Source organism: Bufo gargarizans, chromosome 2 (assembly GCF_014858855.1).
Source record: "Bufo gargarizans isolate SCDJY-AF-19 chromosome 2, ASM1485885v1, whole genome shotgun sequence".
In the NCBI taxonomy this organism is placed as follows: Eukaryota; Metazoa; Chordata; class Amphibia; order Anura; family Bufonidae; genus Bufo; species Bufo gargarizans.
This window is the reverse complement of record NC_058081.1, coordinates 201,853,045-201,876,111: the sequence shown is the minus strand read 5'-3', so window position 1 is coordinate 201,876,111 and position 23,067 is coordinate 201,853,045. Positions and strand designations below refer to the sequence as shown.

Sequence of the window (23,067 nt, the reverse complement as noted above, 5' to 3'; positions counted from 1 at the left end):
TGCCCAACGAATTCAGTTCAAAATACTAACAAATACATACAAGGCTGTCCACAACCTGTCCCCTCCCTACATCTCTGAGCTACTTTCCCGATACATCCTCACACACAATCTCCGATCCTCACAAGACCTCCTTCTCTCCTATCCTCTTATCACCTCTTCTCACAATCACCTCCAAGATTTCTCCCGTGCATCCCCCATTCTCTGGAACTCGCTACCCCAACATACTGTATCAGACTCTTACCTACAGTAGAATCCTTCAAAAGAAACATAAAAACCCACCTCTTCAGACAAGCCTACAACCAGTTACCCTGCTGCCTCTATACCGCCATGACTAGCGCTTCACCCTCACCAACTGTGTCCTTCTCCCATACCATGTAGATTGTAAGCCCTCACGGGTAGGGCCCTCTCTCCTTCTGTACCAGTTTGTAACTTGTCTTGTTTATGCTTAGTGCAATTGACTGTATTATGTACTGTATGTATACCCCTTTTCATATGTACAGAGCTATGGAATAAATGGCGCTTTAATAATAAATAATAATAATTTCCTACTTTCATCATTGGCAGCTCATAGTTCATGAAGGAAGTCACATGTGGTGAGCTGTAGGTGGGTATATAAGGTGTGTGATGGGCTGTCTGCACACACATCCCTCGTTTCTCTCATGGGTAAAAGGGGCAATTTCTCAGCGTTGCAAAAGAAGGGGTGATTATTGGCTTTTGGACTAAGGGTGGCAGAATTCCTGAAACTGTGCAGTTTGTAAACTGTTCAGGTGCTGCTGTGGTGACAGTGTATAGCAAGTGGACAAATGGCACCACTGCAAGTGAAGTGGGAACTGTGGAGCACCACGTACCATTGATGTGACAGGTGAATGTCCACTTCAAAGGTGCACAGGGGTAGACCCACATGGCTGTGTTGCTAGGTTAAAAAATTCAGGGCAAGGGCACCTGATGTTTTTTCCCAGGCCCCGAATGTCCTTCCTGCTGACCTCAGAACAACAATACAATTGAATCTAATGCACTTAAAGAGCTGAAGGTGTGACCACTAAAACAGGCAGTGGTTGAGAAGGTCCTGTGATGATGTCACCATCATGTGACCAGTGCAGGAGAGGATGGCAGTGCAGAGGAGAAGTCCTGGGGGAAGAAGGTGTGGTGATGTCTGCTACATGAGGAGAGGTAAGTGAAGGAAGAGGCAGAGCAATGGTGGGAGTTGTGATTATTTAACTGGTACTGTATGTTAGGGCTGAAGGGAGGGATGTTATTTACATGGAACTGTGCACTTCAGGGTGAGCATTATAACAGTAGGGGAGCAGTATAAATACTGGGGCACTGTATTATAAATACAGGGGACATTAGGCGCTCCTATTACTCTTGGGGGCTCTATGGGAGGGACTAATAGATCCGCCTTATTTCTACTAAGAGCACTATGGGGGGCTTTATTACTACAAACCGGATTCCCAAAAAGTTAGGACACTAAACAAATTGTGAATAAAAACTGAATGCAATGATGTGGAGATGGCAAATGTCAATATTTTATTTGTAATAGAACGTAGATGACAGATCAAACGTTTATTCCAAGTAAATGTATCATTTTAAAGGAAAAATACGTTGATTCAAATTTTCACGGTGTCAACAAATCCCAAAAAAGTTGGGACAAGTAGCAATAAGAGGCTGGAAAAAGTAAATTTGAGCATAACGAAGAGCTGGAAGACCAATTAACACTAATTAGGTCAATTGGCAACATGATTGGGTATAAAAAGAGCTTCTCAGAGTGGCAGTGTCTCTCAGAAGCCAAGATGGGTAGAGGATCACCAATTCCCACAATGTTGCGCAGAAAGATAGTGGAGCAATATCAGAAAGGTGTTACCCAGCGAAAAATTGCAAAGACTTTGCATCTATCACCATCAACTGTGCATAACATCATCCGAAGATTCCGAGAATCTGGAACAATCTCTGTGCGTAAGGGTCAAGGCCATAAAACCATACTGGATGCCCGTGATCCACTGCACCTCAAACAGGAATGCTACTGTAAAGGAAATCACAGAATGGGCTTAGGAATACTTCCAGAAACCATTGTCAGTGAACACAATCCACCGTGCCATCCGCCGTTGCCAGCTGAAACTCTACAGTGCAAAGAAGAAGCCATTTCTAAGCAAGATCCACAAGCTCAGGCGTTTTCACTGGGCCAGGGATCATTTAAAATGGAGTGTGGCAAAATGGAAGACTGTTCTGTGGTCAGACGAGTCACGATTCGAAGTTCTTTTTAGAAATCTGTGACGCCATGTCATACGGGCCAAAGAGGACAAGGACAACCCAAGTTGTTATCAACACTCAGTTCAGAAGCCTGCATCTCTGATGGTATGGGGTTGCATGAGTGCGTGTGGCATGGGCAGCTTGCATGTCTGGAAAGGCACCATCAATGCAGAAAAATATATTCAGGTTCTAGAACAACATGTGCTCCCATCCGGACATCATCTCTTTCAGGGAAGACCCTGCATTTTTCAACAAGATAATGCCAGACCACATTCTGCATCAATCACAACATCATGGCTGCGTAGGAGAAGGATCCGGGTACTGAAATGGCCAGTCTGCAGTCCAGAGCTTTCACCTATAGAGAACATTTGGCGCATCATAAAGAGGAAGGTGCAACAAAGAAGGCCCAAGACGATTGAACAGTTAGAGACCTGTATTAGACAAGAATGGGAGAGCATTCCTTTTTCTAAACTTGAGAAACTGGTCTCCTCGGTCCCCAGAACTACATCGGAGGAGACATCACCTGGGAGGCCCTGGATGTGACAGGTATGTGCTGCTGTATAGCAAGTACAGCAAAATGCGGTGTGTGCGGGGAGGGGGGGTGAATTGGGCCATATTCATTGGGGCTTGGGCCCTGTATCTTTTGAGACCCTGGCAACGCCCCTGTGACACGCTATAGTGGAGCAGCTTACCGCCAAAATGAACCAGGGGGCTATCAGACATGTATCTAAAACAGGGATGCTCAACCTGCGGCCCTCCAACTGTTGCAAAACTACAACTCCCAACATGCCTGGACAGCCTACAGCTATTATAGCATGCTGGGAGTTGTAGTTTTGCAACGGCTGGAGGGCTGCAGGTTGAGCATCCCTGGTCTAAAACAACAGTTCAGCGACCCTATTGCGTGTAGGGCTCAGAAGCAGATGGATGGTCACTGAACCTCTGCTAACAAAGTTGCATTGGCAGAAAAGGCTTCAATTTTTGCAGAGTACTGGAATTGCACCTCTGCTGATTGCCAATGGTCGCCTTCTCCGATGGGTGACTTTTTCTGCTTCATCTAAAAATTGGACGTTGGACTGTCAGGTGAGAAACATCAGAGGATAAATACCCAGCAACCAGGCACTCTCAAACAATTAGGGTATGAATCCATCTTTGCAGATCACGTACACCCGTACATGATGATTGTCTTCCCTAGCGCAGATGGGATCTTCCAGTAAGACAATGCGACCTGCGAAAATCCGTCACATGGCTAGAAATGTCCAACATTGGTTGGAAGAGCATGACAGAGACTTCCAAGTACTACCCTTGCCCCCTAATTCCCCAGACTTGTAGACAACTGAGCATCTATGGGACCACCATGATCGTTGTGTTTGCTTTATAGATCCTCCCCAACATGCCCTCCAGCAGCTGTGGGATGCACTGCTGTCAGCATGGCTCCAGATACCTGTGACAACCTACCAGGACCTTACTGAGTCACTCCCAGCCCATCTAGCTGCTGTCCGCGCTGCACGTGGCGGTTCCTCTGGATATTAGCTGGTGGCCATAATAATGTGACTTGACTGTATAAACATGCCCAGAGAAATCAGGTAAGCAATACCCTCACAAACTTTATAAGATATGTAGATTTTGTGCGATATCACTCTCTTACCTTGTCCACACGGTCAGTCTGCACACCATAACGACCTCCAAATCCTTTTGCATAGTCTGTATAATGAAAATAATTTAGTGATTCAGGAATATAAATACGGTAACATAATATATCTAGGCGCTACTGCTTCATCTTGTCCTAGACATAATATACATGACTTTTCCTCCAGGGACTGGGTACATAATATAACGATGGGTGAAAAGGTATTGGGCACAGCATGGCCTTCCTGAGTCACCAGAAAACAGTGTGTGTCACCTATTGACTACTGGATGCAGTTTTGTGTCTCATGTGCCTGAAATTAGATCATTGTGCCAGAATATGACCAGGTTTGGGATAATATTTGTGCGAATTTGGAAATAAAAAGAAAGGTATGGGAAATGTTACCTGTCTGAGATTCATGAAGCTGTACTTGTTCTTTGTGACTCCAGGTATGAGCGGATTTATCTTGTCTATCTTTTTGTACCCCAAATTTCCCCCCAAATCCTATAGAGTGATCTGATGAGACAAAAGGAAACAATATTAAATAATGACTAACATTTATCGTTTTCCAATATAAAATAAAACTGGAAAAACTAGAATAAGAACATGATTGAGGCCTTGTTACAATACATGCAAAAAAGTCACCACTGATGGAGCAGTTATAATAAAATGTGGGGGTAACATTATAGAGTACAAATCATTGTGCAGTATACCGGGATGTTGTAGTAAATGTCCTTCCCTATTCCTTAAAGGGGTTGGTCACCCAAAGTATCAAAAATCCAAAGTGCCCAAGACATGACATGTGCTGGCTATATATCATTTCTCTAACCTGTTCACCATGACATGTTCCCCTGAGGAGCTCCTCAGACCGGCTGTGTGGGCGGAGCAGCTGTAAAGTGAAAGTAAAATCCCAGCATGCACTGCAGCAAGCATGTTCAGAGGAGCAGTCACATGACATCCCCGCCCACCTGTGTTTCCATAGAGACAAGAGCCCCTCAGATAATATCAGTAACTCAGTCATCAGTGAATAACTGCTGTACAGACCTAGCAATAGGAAGTCCGCCCCAGTCTCAGCAGCACACAGGAATATAATGTATCATATATATGAAACTGGGGGAAGGGAGGGGGCCCTGTTCATAAACTTGCTGTAGGGCCCAGTCATTTCTAGTTGCACCAGTGGATTTAAGCCATGAACAGAATGAATAGAGGGGGAGATTTATCATTTTCCTTTCTGAAAAGTGGCGTTAAAAACTTGCAAACTATGTGTTTGCGACTTTTTAACTGTGCCTTAAAGGGAACCTGTCACTGGGATTTTGTGTATAGAGCTGAGGACATAGGTTGCTAGATGGCCGCTAGCACATCCGCAATACCCAGTCCCCATAGCTTTGTGTGCTTTTATTGTGTAAAAAAAAACCGATTTGATACATATGCAAATTAACCTGAGATGAGTCCTGTATGTGAGAGGAGTCAGGGACAGGACTCATCTCAGGTTATTTTGCATATGTATCAAATCGTTTTTTTTTTTACACAATAAAAGCACACAGAGCTATGGGGACTGGGTATTGCGGATGTGCTAGCGGCCATCTAGCAACCCATGTCCTCAGCTCTATACACAAAATCCTGGTGACAGGTTCCCTTTAAACCCCTTAAGAACCCTGCCATATTTCACCTTCCTGCCCAGGCCATTTTTTGCAAATCTGACATGTAGTGATAACTTTAAAACGCTTTTACTTATCCAGGCTATTCTGAGATTGTTTTCTCGTCACGTATTGTACTTCATGACAGTGGTAAAAATAAATAAAAAAGATACCAAATTTACCAAAAATGTTGAAAAATTTGCTAATTTCAATTTCTCTACTTTTATAATAGATAGTAATACCTCCAAAAATAGTTATTACTTTACATTCCCCATATGTCTACTACATGTTTCGATCATTTTGTGAATGCCATTTAATTTTTTGGGGGACATTAGAAGGCTTAGAAGTTTAGAAGCAAATCTTGAAATTTTTCTGACATTTTCCAAAACCCATTTTTTAAGGACCAGTTTAGGTCTGAAGTCACTTTGTGAGGCTTACGTAATAGAAACCACCCAAAAATGACCCCATTTTAGAAACTACACCCCTCAAGGTATTCAAAACTGATTTTACAAACTTTGCTAACCCTTTAGGTGTTCCACAAGAATTAATGGAAAATGGAGATGAAATTTCCGAATTTCACTTTTTGGGCAGATTTTCCATTTTAATCATTTTTTCCCCCCCGCTAACAAAGCCAAACAAAACTCCATATTTATTGCCCTGATTCTGTAGTTTACAGAAACACCCTATATGTGGTCGTAAACTGCTGTACGGGCACATGGCAGGGCACAGATGGAAAGGAACGCCATATGGTTTTTGGAAAGCAGATTTCACTGGGATAATTTTAAGCTGCCATGTCACATTTGAAGACCCCCTGATGCACCGCTAGAATAGAAACTCCAAAAAAGTGACCCCATTTTGGAAACTACAGGATAAGGTGACAGTTTTATTGGTACTACCGTGTCTCTTCGAAAATAAGACAGGGTCTTATATTATTTTGTTCTCTGAAAAAGGGTTAGGCCTCTTTCACACGGGCGTCATGTTTTTGGCCCGGATAAGATGCGGGTGCGTTGCGGGAAAATGCACGATTTTACAGCTCGAGTGCAAAACATAGTAATGCGTTTTGCATGCGCGTGAGAAAAATCGGCATGTTTGGTACCCAGACCCGAACCCGGACTTCTTCACAGAAGTTCGGGTTTGGGTTCGGTATTGTGTAGATTGTATCATTTTCCCTTATAACATGGTTATAAGGGAGAATAATAGCATTCTTAATACAGAATGCTTAGTACAATAGGGCTGAAGGGGTAAAAAAAAATTTAAAAAAAATTTAACTCGCCTTAATCCACTTGTTCGTGCAGCCCGGCTTCTCTTCTGTCTTCTTCTTTGACGAATAGGACTGTTGATGATGTCACTGCGCTCATCACATGGTCCATCACATGATCTTTTACCATGGTGATGGATCATGTGACGGACCATGTGATGAGCGTAGTGACGTCACCACAGGTCCTTTTCCTGTGCACAGCAAAAATGAAGACAGAAGAGAAGCTGGGCTGAGCGAACAAGTGGATTAAGGTGAGTTAAATTATTTTTTTTTATATTTTTTAACCTCTCCAGCCCTTTTGTACTATGCATTCTGTATTCTGTAACCATGTTATAAGGGAAAATATTAATGATCGGGTCTCCATCCCGATCGTTTCCTAGCAACCATGCGTGAAAATCACACCGCATCCGCACTTGCTTGCGGATGCTTGCGATTTTCATGCAGCCCCATTTACTTCTATGGGGCCTGCGTTGCGTGGAAAACGCTCAAAGAGAAGCATGCTGCGATTTTCACGCAAAGTACAAGTGATGCATGAAAATCACCGCTCATCTGCACAGCCCTATAGAAATGAATGGGTCCGGATCCAGTGCGGGTGCAATGCGTTCACCTCACACATTGCACCCGCGTGGAAATCTCGCCCGTGTGAAAGGGGCCTTAGGGTTTATTATTGGGGTAGAGCTTATTTTGACTCCATGAACATATTTTATATAGACACATGCCAATTACAGAACAGTCGCTGGACAGTGTTTATATTAAATATGACTATAACCCCCCTCATCCATAGGAATGCACCCATATACTGCGGTACATGGGTGCATTCCTATGGATGAGGGGGGTTGTTGTCATATTTGCGACACATTTTTTCTGGTACCGTATATTGCCCCTGAGCTGTCCTTACCCAAGGGATCTAAGCAGCAATCTACGACACCAGGGAGAGCAGATATGGCACGGGAGAGATGTAGGGAGCTCCTCCAGGCAGCAGAGAGGAGATCCTCCTGCTGCCTCCTTCATGTAAGTAAAAATGTGCAGGCTGGCAGCAGTACAGGGCATACAGAGAAGCCACCAGCCTGCCCAATGTGAAAGTGAAGGGAAGCGCGAGCTGCCAGCCTAATTTAGCATTTAGTGAAGCCGCCTGCCCACCCGTCAGGTGCTGCTTAGTTCCCGTTAGTATGCGCGGGCTGGTGGCTTCACTGAAGGCTAATTCACTGAAGCCTGCGCTGCCCTCCCGCCCACAGTTTCATGGCAGCTCATGAGCCATTAGTGAGCGCTCCTGAGCTGCTGCAGCCCGCACATTTCCCCCACCTTCCCTTTATATAAAAAAAATACGGCTGTATCTAGGGCTTATTTTTGGAGTAGGGCTCATATTTAAAGCCTACTCCAAAAAATAGCGCTAGGGCTTATTATCGGGGTAGGGCTTATTTTCAAGGAAACACAGTACATATGATTTTTGGTTGCTCTATATTACACTTTTTGTGAGGCAGGCGCAGTGGAGATATCTGAGCAGGGAAGCGGTCGGACATTCACTGCGCATGCGCCGAATACAGCCGCGCACGGCGCATGCGCGTGAAGTCGTCCGTTTGATGCATTCCGAAGCAGATGGGCGGGCTGGAGGGAGGCGCTGAGCGGCGGCATCTTGAGAAGGTAGACCGATCCTCTAGGTGCTAATGACGCCCCCATAGCACCTAGAGGGTCATTAGCATATTAATAAAAGTTCTTTTTTTAGGTAAACGGCTGCCCCAAAATCTATTATAGCAGGATAGTTTGGCAGAGCAGACACTAGCGGAGCGCTAGTGTCTGACACCTAATTATGTCAAATCCAAGTGGTAGAAACCCTTTAAGTTTTACACAATAACAGCATTTAAAAAAAAAAAAATATTATGTTTTAGTGTCTCCATATTCTGCGCCATATTTTTTTTATTTTTTGGGCGATTGTCTCAGGTAGGGGGTCATCTTTACAGAAAGAGGCGACGGTTAAATTGGTACTATTTTGGGGGGTATATGCCTTTTTGATCGCTTGGTGTTGCACTTTTAGTGATGCAAGGTGACAAAAAATTGTTAATTTAGCACAGTTTTTATATATATATTTTTTTACAGGGTTTACCTGAGGGGTTAGGTCATGTGATAGTTTTATAGAGCTGGTCGATATGGACGCGGCGATATCTAAGGCTACTTTCACACTAGCGTTCGGGTGTCCGCTTGTGAGCTCCGTTTGAAGGCTCTCACAAGCGGCCCCGAACGCATCCGTCCAGCACTAATGCATTCTGAGTGGACGCGGATCCGCTCAGAATGCATCAGTCTGGCGGCGTTCAGCCTCCGCTCCGCTCAGCAGGCGGACACCTGAACGCTGCTTGCAGCGTTCGGGTGTCCGCCTGGCCATGCGGAGGCGTGCGGATCCGTCCAGACTTACAATGTAAGTCAATGGGAACGGATCCGTTTGAAGATGACACACTATGGCTCAATCTTCAAACGGATCCGTCCCCCATTGACTTTCAATGTAAAAGTCTGGACGGATCCGCTCAGGCTACTTTCACACTTCAATGGGGCTGTCCAGATGAGTGGTGATTTTCACGCATCACTTGTGCGTTGTGTGAAAATCGCAGCATGTTCTATATTCTTCATTTTTCACGCAACGCAGGCCCCATAGAAAAGAATGGGGATGCGTGAAAATCGCAAGCATTCGCAAGCAAGTGCAGATGCAATGCGATTTTGACGCATGGTTGCTAAGGAGACGAGGGATGAGCTAGCCGGGACCCCATTTACTTTATTATTTTCCATTATAACATGGTTATAATGGAAAATAATAGCATTCTTTTATTCAGAATGCTAAGTAAAAGGTCCATTGTGGGGTTAAAAAATGGAGCTCACCTCATCCACTTGATCGCGCAGCCGGGCTCATCTTCTTTCTTCTTCTTCTTGCAGGACCTGTCTGGAAAAGGACCTTCGGTGACGTCATTGCACTCACCACGTTCACCACCTTATCGCGCTCACCACACGATTACGTCATCAAAGGTCCTTTTGCAGGTCCTGAAAGAGGAAGATGCCGGCTGCGCGAACAACAGGATGAGGTGAGTTAACACAAACCCGAACTTCAGTGAAGAAGTCCGGGTTTGGGTCTGGGTACCACAGTACGAAAAACGCATTGCACCCGCGCGATAAAAACTAAGCATCGGAACGCAATCACAGTCAAGACTGACAGCAATTGCGTACCTACTCGCACAATGTGTCCTGATCGCAGATGCAGCGTATCTGGACCTAATCCGGACATGCTCGTCTGCAAGGGGCCTAATACAGTGTGTCTTCTTTTTTTCCCTATTTTATACATTTTTTTCCCCCTTTAGTTCGGCAAAAGAATATATATATTATTATTTTTTTTACGTGAAACTTTTCATATTGTTTGGGGAAAACTTTATTTTTTTAACTTTTTTATTTCCATTTTATTTTTTGTCCCACTCTGGGACTTCAACTTATGGGGGTCTGGTCCCCTTTACAATGCATGACAATACTTCTATATTGTCATGCATTGGCTGTAAGTGTATTATTCACTGTAATACACTTACAGCCTTCCTGCCTATGAGATCCAGGGGGCTGGATCTCACAGACTGTCACGGAAGGGAGCTACAAAACCTAAGGAAGGCATCATGCTGCCTTCCATGACATTGGGTCCCCGTCACAGCAGCGCGGGGACCCGATGGCTGCTTCCTCCCTGCACGGACATTGCAGGTGCCGCGGTCAGCGCTGACCACGGCTGTGCAGGGGTTAATGTGCCAGCAACAGCTATCAGTGACTGCTGGACCACTGCCGCTGATCGGGCGGGCGCAGCTCCTGCACCCGCTCAATCACCATGAGGTACATGTACTTCTCTGGTCCTTAAGTCACGGCCAGAGATGACGTACATGTACGCCATGGGTCCTTAAGGGGTTTTAGAAAAAGGGGCGTGACAATGGCAAGGAGGGGACGTGACCAGTCGCCCCAACAAATTTATGTTAATTTTCGCCATTTTTCTTACTCAAATGAAGCCAGAAATCCACGGCAGCTCTGAGCTGTCATAGATTTCGGTTTAGGTGCACGGACTGCCGGAGGAGGGGGCTGTTGAGCGGGGGGACAGCCCTTTGTTGCACAAGAACTCTGATGAATAAATTTGTACAAATCGATCTTCTCACATAGAGAGGAGCCTCCTGTCTATCATCACATGACTAAGGCTACTTTCACACTAGCGTTAGCAGGGTCTGGCAGGCTGTCCCCCTGCTGGATCCGTGCTAACGATAGCCCACGTGTGCCGCCGGAAGTCCGCTCCAGCCCCATTCACATTCACTTATGCCCAGCACGCTGCGTTTTTTTGTCCGGCCGCCTCTCAGCATGTTTGCTGTGCTGCAGCCAGATCTCCAACCTGTCCCCACTAAAGTGAATAGGGCCGGAGCGGACTTCTGGCGGCACGCAAGGGCTACTTAGCACGGATCACTGTACACAGTGTACAGGGGGTCACGGATCTCTATATACAGTGGTGGGGGTCACATATCACCATATACAGAGTGCAGGAAGGAGAGGGCACACATCAGTATATACAGTGTACAGTGGGGGGGGGGGGGGTCACATATCACTGTATGGGGGGTGTCACATATCACCATATACAGAGTGCAGGAAGGAGAGGGCACACATCAGTATATACAGTGTACAGTGGGGGGGGGGGGGGGGTCACATATCACTGTATGGGGGTGTCACATATCACCATATACAGAGTGCAGGAAGGAGAGGGCACACATTTATAGATGGTGAGACCAGTGACTGCTTCTGATATCACTGACCTCAGCCATACTGGCAGCTCACAAGGGGTTAAAGCTCCTGAACTGTTGGTCTGGCTGTAATATCATGTCTGTGATAAGATCACAGAGCAGAGGGGCCATAAACCGGACAGACACTTGGATTAATCACAGTTTGTGGTCCACAGCGCTTCCCTGGCTCTGCTACATCCTCACATGTTGGCAGGATCCTCTCAGTACAGGAGAGACAGAGGGGGCAGAGTCTGCAGACAGTGAGCTCTGCATCAGCCATTACAGCTTCCCCTCAGTCTCCCTTCCTCCTGCAAAAGTTTCTTTATTTCAGCTTTTAACAAGTGTCCCTGCTAAGCCCCTCCAGCCCTGCACAGGAGTGCCGGTCACAGAAGGAAAGCACCTCTGATACAAGCAGGGTGCTTTAGGACCCAGACAGCAGCACACTCCTTCATGGATAAGGTAGCTCTTCCATGGCACCTGCAGGGATGGACAAGACAGGCAGCTGTGAGAGCAAGAGGGGGGGGGGGGGGTCGTGGTGAGAGCAGGACAGGAGGGGGCGTGGTGAGAGCAGGACAGGGAGGGGGCGTGGTGAGAGCAGGACAGGGAGGGGGCGTGGTGAGAGCAGGACAGGGAGGGGGCGTGGTGAGAGCAGGACAGGAGGGGGCGTGGTGAGAGCAGGACAGGAGGGGCGTGGTGAGAGTGGGACAGGAGGGGACGTGGTGAGAGCAGGACATGGGGGGGCGTGGTGAGAGCAGGACAGGAGGGGGCGTGGTGAGAGCAGGACATGGGGGGGCATGGTGAGAGCAGGACAGGAGGGGGCGTGGTGAGAGCAGGACATGGGGGGGCGTGGTGAGAGCAGGACAGGAGGGGGTGTGGTGAGAGCAGGACATGGGGAGCATGGTGAGAGCAGGACAGGAGGGGGCGTGGTGAGAGCAGGACATGGGGGGGTGTGGTGAGAGCAGGAAATGGGGGGGGGCGTGGTGAGAGCAGGACATGGGGGGGCGTGGTGAGAGCAGGACAGGAGGGGGCGTGGTGAGAGCAGGACAGGAGGGGGCGTGGCTGGCAGGGACGTCTTTAATATTGATTGGACCCTGGGCAAAAATTTACTTGGGCCCCCTGGATCCTGCCTTCCCACACCTTAGCAGGCAATCACGCCCTCCACCACAACACACACATAAAAAATCCACACATCTGGTAGAGTACAGTGAATGACTGTAAATACTTCCAGTTCTGAAGACTCCAGCGGCTCAGGATCAGTGCTCTGGGCAGCTGGGCTCAGGCTAGAAGTGGGCACCGCTCTGCAGGAAGGAGACCAGGGCTCGGCTCACCCTAGTGTTACAGTGCACCCCAGCACCCCACAGTATGCAGTATAGCACCCTATAGTATACAGCAATCCACAGTATGCAGTATAGCACCCTATAGTATATAGCGCCACACAGTATGCAGTATAGCACCACACACTATGCAGTACCCCACAGTATATAGTAGAGCAGTAGAGCAGCCCACAGTATACAGCACCCCACAGTATACAACACCTCACAGTATACAGTAAAGCAGTATAGCACCTCACTGTATACAGCACCCCAAACTATACACGATACAGCCCCCACACTATACAGCCCCCCCACACTATACAGTACAGCAGTATAGCACTCCACAATATACAGCACCCACAGTATACAGTATACAGCCCCCCACACTATACAGTACAGCAGTATAGCACTCCATAATATACAGCACCCACAGTATACAGTATACAGCCCCCCACAGTATACAGTACAGCAGTATAGCACTCCACAATATACAGCACCCACAGAATACAGCCCCCCACACTATACAGTACAGCAGTATAGCACTCCACAATATACAGCACCCACAGTATACAGCCCCCCACAGTATACAGGCCCCCACAGTATACAGCCCCCCACACTATACAGCACCCGACTATACAGTAGTTTACAGTATATTAGCATAACAGCCCCTGTCACCTTTTTCTGATGTAATCTTCACAAAAAAGCTCCACAGTTAAGGCAAACTTTTACAGCAACACTCCTGGTAGAAAGGACCTTGATGACCTCATAGCCATGTGACCAGTAATATTGCTAGATTGCTGGTCACATGGTGATGATGTCATCTAAGGTCCTAGAGAATCACAGCTCTCACAGTACGCTGCCTGGAGTGCCGGCAGGCATTGCCATGGCAGCACCCCCTGGGTAGCTGACAGCCTGACACCCGGGGCAGTGGCTAGCAGGGCTCAAGAAGCAGCTGCCTTGGGCCCTCCAGGAGCAACTGGGCCCGGGGCAGCTGCCCCTTTTGCCCCTTGTTAAAGATGGCCCTGGTAGTGAGAGCAGGACAGGAGGGGTCGTGGTGAAAGCAGGACAGGAGGGGTCGTGGTAAGAGCAGGACAGGAGGGGGCGTGGTGAAAGCAGGACAGGGGAGGGCGTGGTGAAAGCAGGACAGGAGGGGGCGTGGTGAAAGCAGGACAGGAGGGGGCGTGGAGAGAGCAGGACAGGAGGGGGCGTGGAGAGAGCAGGACAGGAGGGGGCGTGGTGAGAGCAGGACAGGAGGGGGCGTGGTGAGAGCAGGACAGGAGGGGGCGTGGTGAGAGCAGGACAGGAGGGGGCGTGGTGAGAGCAGGACAGGAGGGGGCGTGGTGAGAGCAGGACAGGAGGGGGCGTGGTGAGAGCAGGACAGGATAGGGCGTGGTTAGAGCAGGACAGGAGGAGGTGTGGTGAGAGCAGGAGAGGGGTGTGTGGTGAGAGCAGGCCAGAGGGGGCGTGGTGAGAGCAGGACAGGAGGGGGCGTGGCTTCCAATAGCAAGGAAACCAGTCACATCTGCTTAAGAAGATATATTAGTGAGTGTAATATCTCCCTACTTTCTTTATAGATTTAATAAGTGCTAAGGCTACTTTCACACTGGCGTTTTGGCTTTCTGTTTGTGAGATCCGTTCAGGGCTATCACAAGCGGTCCAAAACGGATTAGATTTGCCCTAATGCACTCTGAATGGAAAAAGATCCGCTCAGAATGCATCAGTTTGCCTCTGATTCTCCATTCCGCTCTGGTGCGGAGCCAAACGTCCTGGCACACAATGTAAGTCAATGGGGACGGATCAGTTTTCTCTGACACAAAGGATCCGTCATGGCTATAGAAGACATAATACAACCGGATCCGTTAATAACGGATGCATGCGGTTGTATTATTGTAACGGAAGCGTTTTCTGCAGATCCATGACTGATCCGCAAAAAACGCTATTGTGAAAGTAGCCTTCCAGAGTGGCCAACCCCTTTAAGTGATCCCACTGATCACTTCTGAACTCTTTGCATCTATGTCTCGTTTATCAATTTTCAAGGTAAAAGGAATTGCTTCTTCCAGGTTTTCCTAAGGCTGGATTCACACAGGTGTTGCGGGTGACATGCGGGAACAGATGCAGGTGCGTTGCAGGAAAATGTGTGATTTTTATTTTTTTCCCCGCAAGTGCAAAACGCTTCACAGAAGTTCGGGTTTGGGTCAGGTGTTCTGTAGATTTTATTATTTTCCCTTCTAACATTGTTAGAAGGGAAAATAATAGCATTCTTAATACAGAATGCTTAGTAAAATAGTGATGGAGGGGTTAAAAAAACGTAAAAATAATTTAACTCACCTCATCCACTTTTTCGCGCAGCCCGGCTTCTCTTCTTTCTTTTTTCTTTGAGGAAAAGGACCTGTGGTGACGTCACTGCGCTCATCACATGGTCTGTCACATGATGGATCATGTGACGGACCATGTGATGAGCGCAGTGACGTCACCACAGGTCGTTTTCCTCCTGGACAGCAAAGAAGAAGACAGAAGAGAAGCCGGGCTGCACGAACAAGTGGATTAAGGTCATTGAGTTAAATAATTTTTTATTTTTTTAACCCCTCCAGCCCTATTTTACAAAGTATTCTGTATTAAGAATGCTATTATTTTCCCTTATAACCATGTTATAAGGGAAAATAATAATGATCGGGTCCCCATCCCGATCATCTCCTAGCAACCATGCGTGAAAATCGCACCGCATACGCACTTGCTTGCGATTTTCACGCAGCCCTATTCACTTCTATGGAGCCTGCGTTGCGTGAAAAACACACAATATAGAGCATGCTGCGATTTTCACGCAACGCACAAGTGATGCTTGAAAATCACTGCTCATGTGCACAGCCCCATAGAATTGAATGGGTCCAGATTCAGTGCGGGTGCAATGCGTTCACCTCACGCATTGCACCCGCGCAGAAATCTCACCCGTGTGAAAGAGGCCTAAGGGCTCATGCACACGACCATATGAATTTTGCGGTCCGCATAAAACACAGATGACATCTGTGTGCATTCCGTATTTTGTGGAACAGCTGGCCCCTAATAGACCGGTACTATCCTTGTCCGTAATGCGGACAATAATAGGACATGTTCTATTTTTTTGCGGAACAGAAATACGGACATACGGAAACGAAATGTACACGGAGTAACTTCGGTTTTTTTGCGGACCCATGGAAATGAATGGTTCCGCATGTGGTCTGCAAAAAAAAACGGAACGGACACGGAAAGAAAATACATTTGTGAGTATAAATTTCTAACTCTGCCCGGTGTGACCACACTCTTCCTGCCCTTCTGCTACTAACCTTGCTGGGATGAATGCTTCTGTAACTGCTCCTTATGTTCGAATCCTAAGGCCGACTGAAAGACACAACCAGGAATGAAGACAAATGCACCAGAATACAGTTGTATCTCATATTGTACATCAGGAAACAACGAGACAGATGCATTATCACCCAATTAACAGTCCAATTATTATTAGTATAACCTTCCAGACCTTGAGTTTTTTCACACTCATGGGGTTATACAAGATTAGAAAAACATGCTTCCAAAAACAGTGCGATGCCTGTCCACAGTTTGTGTTGTATTGCAACTTGGTCTCATTCATCTCAATAGGGCTGAGCGGCAATAAGGCCCCTTTCACACAAGCGAATTTTCCACGCGGGTGCGAGTTTTCCGCGTGGGTGCAATGCGTGACGTGAACGCATAGCACCCGCACTGAATCCTGACCCATTCATTTCAATGGGTCTGTGTACATGAGCGTTGTTTTTCACGCATCATTTCTGCATTGCGTGAAAATCGCAGCATGTTCTAAATTCTGCGTTTTTCACGCAGCCCTGGTCCTATAGAAGTGAATGGGGCTGCGTGAAAAACGCATTGCAAGTGCGGGTGCGATGCGTTTTTCACTGATGGTTGCTAAGAGATGTTGTTTGTAAACCTTCAGTTTTTTATCACGCGCGTGAAAAACGCATCAAAACGCATTGCACCCGCGCGGAAAAAACTGAACGCAATCGCAGACAAAACTGACTAAACTTGCTTGCAAAATAGTGCGAGTTTCACTGAACGCATCCGGACCTAATCCGTCACGCTCGGGTGAAAGGGGCCTTTCTCATGAACGATACGGATGCGTTCAGGGTGCGTTCAGGGTGCGTTCAGGATGCGTTCAGTGAAACTCACACCATTTTGCAAGCAAGTTCAGTCAGTTTTGTCTGCGATTGCGTTCAGTTCAGTTTTTTCCGTGCGGGTGCAATACATTCTGATGCGTTTTTCACGCGCGTGATAAAATAATAAAGGTTTACAAACAACATCTCTTAGGCCCCTTTCACACGAGCGAGTTTTCCGCGCGGGAGCAATGCGTGACATGAACGCATAGCACCCGCACTGAATCCTGACCCATTTATTTCAATGGGTCTGTGTACATGAGCGTTGTTTTTCACGCATCAGTTCTGCGTTGCGTGAGAATCGCAGCATGTTCTATATTCTGCGTTTTTCACTCAGTCTTAGCCCCATAGAAGTGAATGGGGCTGTGTAAAAAACGCACTGCATCCGCAAGCAAGTGCAGGTGCGATGCGTTTTTCACTGATGGTTGCTAAGAGATGTTGTTTGTAAACCTTCAGTTTTTTGTCACGCGCGTGAAAAACGCATCAAAACGCATTGTACCCGCACGGAAAAAGCTGAACAACCGAACGCAATCGCAGACAAAACTGACTAAACTTGCTTGCAAAATAGTGCGAGTTTCACTGAACGCACCCTGAACGCATCCGGACCTAATCCGTCACGCTCGTGTGAAAGAGGCCTTAGGCCCCTTTCACACGGGCGAGATTTCCGCGCGGGTGCGATGCGTGAGTTGAACGCATTGCACCCGCACTGAATCCTGACCCATTCATTTCTATGGGGCTGTTCACATGACCGGTGATTTTCACGCATCACTTATGCGTTGCGTGAAAATCGCAGCATGTTCTATATTCAGCGTTTTTCACGTAACGCAGGCCCCATAGAAATGAATGGGGTTGCGTGAAAATCGCAAGCATCCGCAAGCAAGTGCGGATGCGGTGCGATTTCCACGCATGGGTTCTAGGTGACAGTCTATTCACTGTATTATTTTCCCTTATAACATGGTTATAAGGGAAAATAATAGCATTCTGAATACAGAATGCTTAGTATAATAGTGCTGGGAGGGTTAAAAAAAATAAAAAAAAGTTAACTCACCTTATCCCCATGATCGCCTAGTTCCCGGTCGGTCTGTTCTTTAGCTGTGGCTAAAGGACCTGTGGTGATGTCAGATCACATGCTCCATCACCATGGTGATGGACCATGTGATTGGAGCATGTGATCTGACATCACCAAAGGTCATTCAGCCACAGCTAAAGAACAGACCGGGATCTACACGATCATGGGGATAAGGTGAGTTAACTTTTTTATTATTTTTAACCCTTCCAGCACTATTATACTAAGCATTCTGTATTCAGAATGCTATTATTTTCCCTTATAACCATGTTATAAGGGAAAATAATACAATCTTCAGAACATCAATCCCAAGCCCGAACTTCTGTGAAGAAGTTCGGGTTTGGGTACCAAACATGCGCGATTTTTCTCACGCGAGTGCAAAACGCATTACAATGTTTTGCACTCGCGCGGAAAAATCGCGGGTGTTTCCGCAACGCACCCGCACATTTTTCCGCAACGCCCGTGTGAAACCAGCCTTAGGCCCCTTTCACACGGGCGAGTTTTCCGTGCGGGTGCGATGCGTGCGGTGAACGCATTGCACCCGCACTGAATCCTGACCCATTCATTTCTATGGGGCTGTGCACACGAGCGGTGATTTTCACGCATCACTTATGCGTTGCGTGAAAATCGCAGCATGCTCCTCTTTGTGCGTTTTTCACGTAACGCAGGCCCTATAGAAATGAATGGGGTTGCGTGAAAATCGCATGCATCCGCAAGCAAGTGCGGATGCGGTGCGATTTTCACGCATGGGTTCTAGGTGACAGTCTATTCACTGTATTATTTTCCCTTATAACATGGTTATAAGGGAAAATAATAGCATTCTGAATACAGAATGCTTAGTATAATAGTGCTGGAAGGGTTAAAAATAATAAAAAAGTTAACTCACCTTCTCCTCTTGTTCGCGTAGAGGCCGGTCTGTTCTTTAGCTGTGGCTGAAGGACCTTTGATGACGTCAGATCACATGCTCTATCACCATGGTGATGGACCATGTGATTGGAGCATGTGATCTGACATCACCTCAGGTCATTCAGTCCACAGCTAAAGAACAGACCGGGATCTACGCTAACAAGAGGAGAAGGTGAGTTAACTTTTTTTATTATTTTTAACCCTTCCAGCACTATTATACTAAGCATTCTGTATTCAGAATGCTATTATTTTCCCTTATAACATGGTTATAAGGGAAAATAATAGCATTCTGAATACAGAATGCATAGTATAAGGCCTCTTTCACACGGGCGTCTTATTTTTGGCCCGGATAAGAGGCGGGTGCGTTGCGGGAAAATGAGCGAATTTTCCGCGCGAGTGCAAAACATTGTCATGCGTTTTGCACTCGCGTGAGAAAAATCGCGCATATTTGGTACCCGAACTTCTTCACAGAAGTTCGGGTTTGGGATCAGTGTTCTGTAGATTGTATTATTTTCACTTATAACATGGTTATAAGGGAAAATAATAGCATTCTGAATACAGAATGCATAGTAAAACAGCGCTGGAGGGGTTAAAAAAAATAATAATAATTTAACTCACCTTAGTCCACTTGATCGCGAAGCCCGGCATCTCCTTGTGTCTCCTTTGTTGAATAGGAACTGTGGTGAGCATTAAATACAGGTAAAGGACCTTTGATGACGTCACTCCGGTCATCACATGATGACCGGAGTGACGTCATCAAAGGTCCTTTACCTGTATTTAATGCTCACCACAGGTCCTATTCAACAAAGGAGACACAAGGAGATGCCGGGCTTCGCGATCAAGTGGACTAAGGTGAGTTAAATTATTATTATTATTTTTTAACCCCTCCAGCGCTGTTTTACTATGCATTCTGTATTCAGAATGCTATTATTTTCCCTTATAACCATGTTATAAGGGAAAATAATAATGATCGGGTCTCGTAGCAACCGTGCGTGAAAGTTGCACCGCATCCGCACTTGCTTGCGGATGCTATGCGATTTTCACGCTTCCCATTCACTTCTATGGGGCCTGCGTCGCGTGAAAATCAGACAATATAGAGCATGCTGCGATTTTCACCCAACGCATAAGTGATGCGTGAAAATCACTGCTCATGTGAACAGCCCCATAGAAATGAATGGGTCCGGATTCAGTGCGGGTGCAATGCGTTCAACTCACGCATCGCATCCGCACGGAATTCTCGCCCGTGTGAAAGGGGCCTAATAGTGCTGGAGGGGTTAAAAATAAATAAAAAAATTAACTCACCTTCTCCTCTTGATCGCGTAGTTCCCGGTCTCTTCTTTACTTCTTTAATGATGAGCTGTGGGCTAAAGGACCTGTGGTGATGTCAGATCACATGCTCCATCACTACGGTGATGGACCATGTGATTGGAGCATGTGATCTGACGTCACCACTGGTCATTTAGCCCACAGCTAGTAAAGAAGAGACCGGGAACTACGCGATCAAGAGGAGAAGGTGAGTTAATTATTATTATTTTTTTAACCCCTCCAGCGCTAGTTTACTATGCATTCTGTATTCAGAATGCTATTATTTTCCCTTATAACCATGTTATAAGGGAAAATAATACAATCTTCAGAACATCAATCCCAAGCCCGAACTTCTGTGAAGAAGTTCAGGTTTGGGTACCAAACATGCGCGATTTTTCTCACGCGAGTGCAAAACGCATTACAATGTTTTGCCTCTTATGCGGGCCAAAAATATGACGCCCGTGTGAAAGAGGCCTTAAGGAACCAATACACACAAATTTTTAGTCTGGTCTTTTTTGCTTATTGAAATTTTTTTATACCGCATGCCGTTTTTATGTCTGTTTTTTCAGTGGCTTTTTTTTTTTACAAAACCTATGGCCTCCTGCACATGAACGTAGGTGTCCCGTTGCCGTATTGCGGATCACATTTGCGACTTCAACGGGTCCGCATATCCAGAGATGCGGAATGGTGCGGAACAAAAGCATGGAACGAAACCCTACAGAAGCACTACGGAGTGCTTCCGTGGGGTTTCGTCCCGTACTTCCGTTCTGCAAAAAGATAGAACATGTCCTATCTTTTCGCGGCAGGATCGCGGACCCATTTACTTTCCGCTGCGGCTGCCCCACGGTCGGTGTTCATGCATTTTACGGGCCGCAGCACAGCCACGGGGCGCACATGTTATTGTGCAGGAGGCCTATGTCTGAATGAAATTGTTTTCTGGACGCTATCCCTATCGAGAAGGGAAAAAAACACCAAAAGCTTTAAGGCCTCTTTCACACGGGCGTCATATTTTTGGCCCAGATAAGAGGCGGCTGCGTTGAGGGAACACGCGCAAGTGCAAAACATTGTAATGTGTTTTGCACGCGCGTGAGAAAAATCGCGCATGTTTGGTACCCTTATCCGAAATTCTTCACAGAAGTTCGGGCTTGGGATTGATGTTCTGAAGATTGTATTATTTTCCCTTATAACATGGTTCTGAATACAGAATGCTTAGTAGGTGATCAATTGAGGGTTAAAAAAAATTAACTCACCTTCTCCTCTTGATCGCGTAGTTCCCGGTCTCTTCTTTACTTCTTTAATGATGAACTACCAGCTAGGACCTGTGGTGACGTCAGATCACATGCTCCAATCACATGGTCCATCACCGTGGTGATGGACCATGTGATTGGAGCATGTGATCTGACATCACCACAGGTCCTTTAGCCCACAGCTCATCATTAAAGAAGTAAAGAAGAGACCGGGAACTACGCGATCAAGAGGAGAAGGTGAGTTAATTTGATTTTATTTTTTTAACCCTCAATTGATCACCCACTCAGCATTCTGTATTCAGAATGCTATTATTTTCCCTTATAACCATGTTATAAGGGAAAATAATACAGTGAATAGACTGTCACCTAGCAACCATGCGTGAAAATCGCACCGCATCCGCACTTGCTTGCGGATGCTTGCGATTTTCACGCAACCCCATTCATTTCTATTGGGCCTGCGTTACGTGAAAAACGCAGAATATAGAACATGCTGCGATTTTCACGCAACGCATAAGTGATGCGTGAAAATCAACGCTCATGTGAACAGCCCCATAGAAATGAATGGGTCCGGATTCAGTGCGGGTGCAACGCGTTCAACTCACGCATCGGACCCGCGCGGAATACTCGCCTGTGTGAAAGGGGCCTAACATGCTGCATTTTGGAAAATGCACCAGAGAAACATGTCTGAGCCTCTGTGGTCACATGCCACTCAGAGACATATCACTGCTGAGGTCATGTGATCACAGACTGGATGTCACACTTTCTGGTCCACAGCAGGACAAGACCCTCAACTGCATATATTTCCAGTTACGAATTTTCAGTCCTGCCATATATTAGGTGCTAATCTTTAGTGTTTTTTCTTTTTTTCTTTTTTTTAGAAGACCACCCCCTAAAACAATGTTTCCCAACCAGTGTGCCTCCAGCTGTTACAAAACTACAACTCCCAGCATGCCCGCACAGACAAATGCTGTCCAGGCATGCTGGGAGTTATAGTTTTGAAACAGCTGGAGGCACACTGGTTGGGAAACACTGCCCTAAAAGACCACTTTTCCATGTAATTTTGGGTGATCACGTCACAGAGTTTTTAATATATAAGAAAAAGTATCAGCATCTCACAAACAATGTGCAGTTTGTTATCCTTTTCTACCAATAACATTTTTACTATTAATGTCTGAGCGAATAATTCAAAATGGACCACCAAAATGACTGCACCTCATGGTTATTTTTTTTTAAATGTATGAAATTAAGATTATGTTCACACAGCATTTATGCCCTTGGTTCAGTATTGAGAAAGTGGCAATGCCAAATGTATCTATAGGACCCTATTCACACAACTTTTGGGCAGGTATCTGTCGGTATAAACTGCAGAAAAAACGACGCCATTCTATGCAGGATCATTAAGCAAAACCTCTATACAGTTCGCTATTATATTTGACAGAGCCTCCAGTTGGTTATATACCGTATGTTGGGAAAAATTCCAATGGTTCCATGACATTTACTTTAACTATCTTTTACTTCTG

The 23,067-nt window shown here is 46.3% G+C and overlaps 1 protein-coding gene across 1 annotated transcript in view; it reads right to left on the bottom strand.

Annotated features, from left to right (window-relative positions):
* LOC122927753 (src substrate cortactin-like) overlaps nucleotides 1-23,067 on the bottom strand; it is a 65,420-nt gene that overhangs the window by 15,564 nt on the left and 26,789 nt on the right. Inside the window, exons 8-10 of the mRNA XM_044279899.1 lie at nucleotides 16,169-16,223; nucleotides 4,277-4,387; nucleotides 3,893-3,948 (exon numbers count right to left, since the gene is read on the bottom strand). Coding sequence (XP_044135834.1) covers nucleotides 3,893-3,948; nucleotides 4,277-4,387; nucleotides 16,169-16,223 — 222 coding nt within the window. The remainder of the gene's footprint in view (nucleotides 1-3,892; nucleotides 3,949-4,276; nucleotides 4,388-16,168; nucleotides 16,224-23,067) is intronic.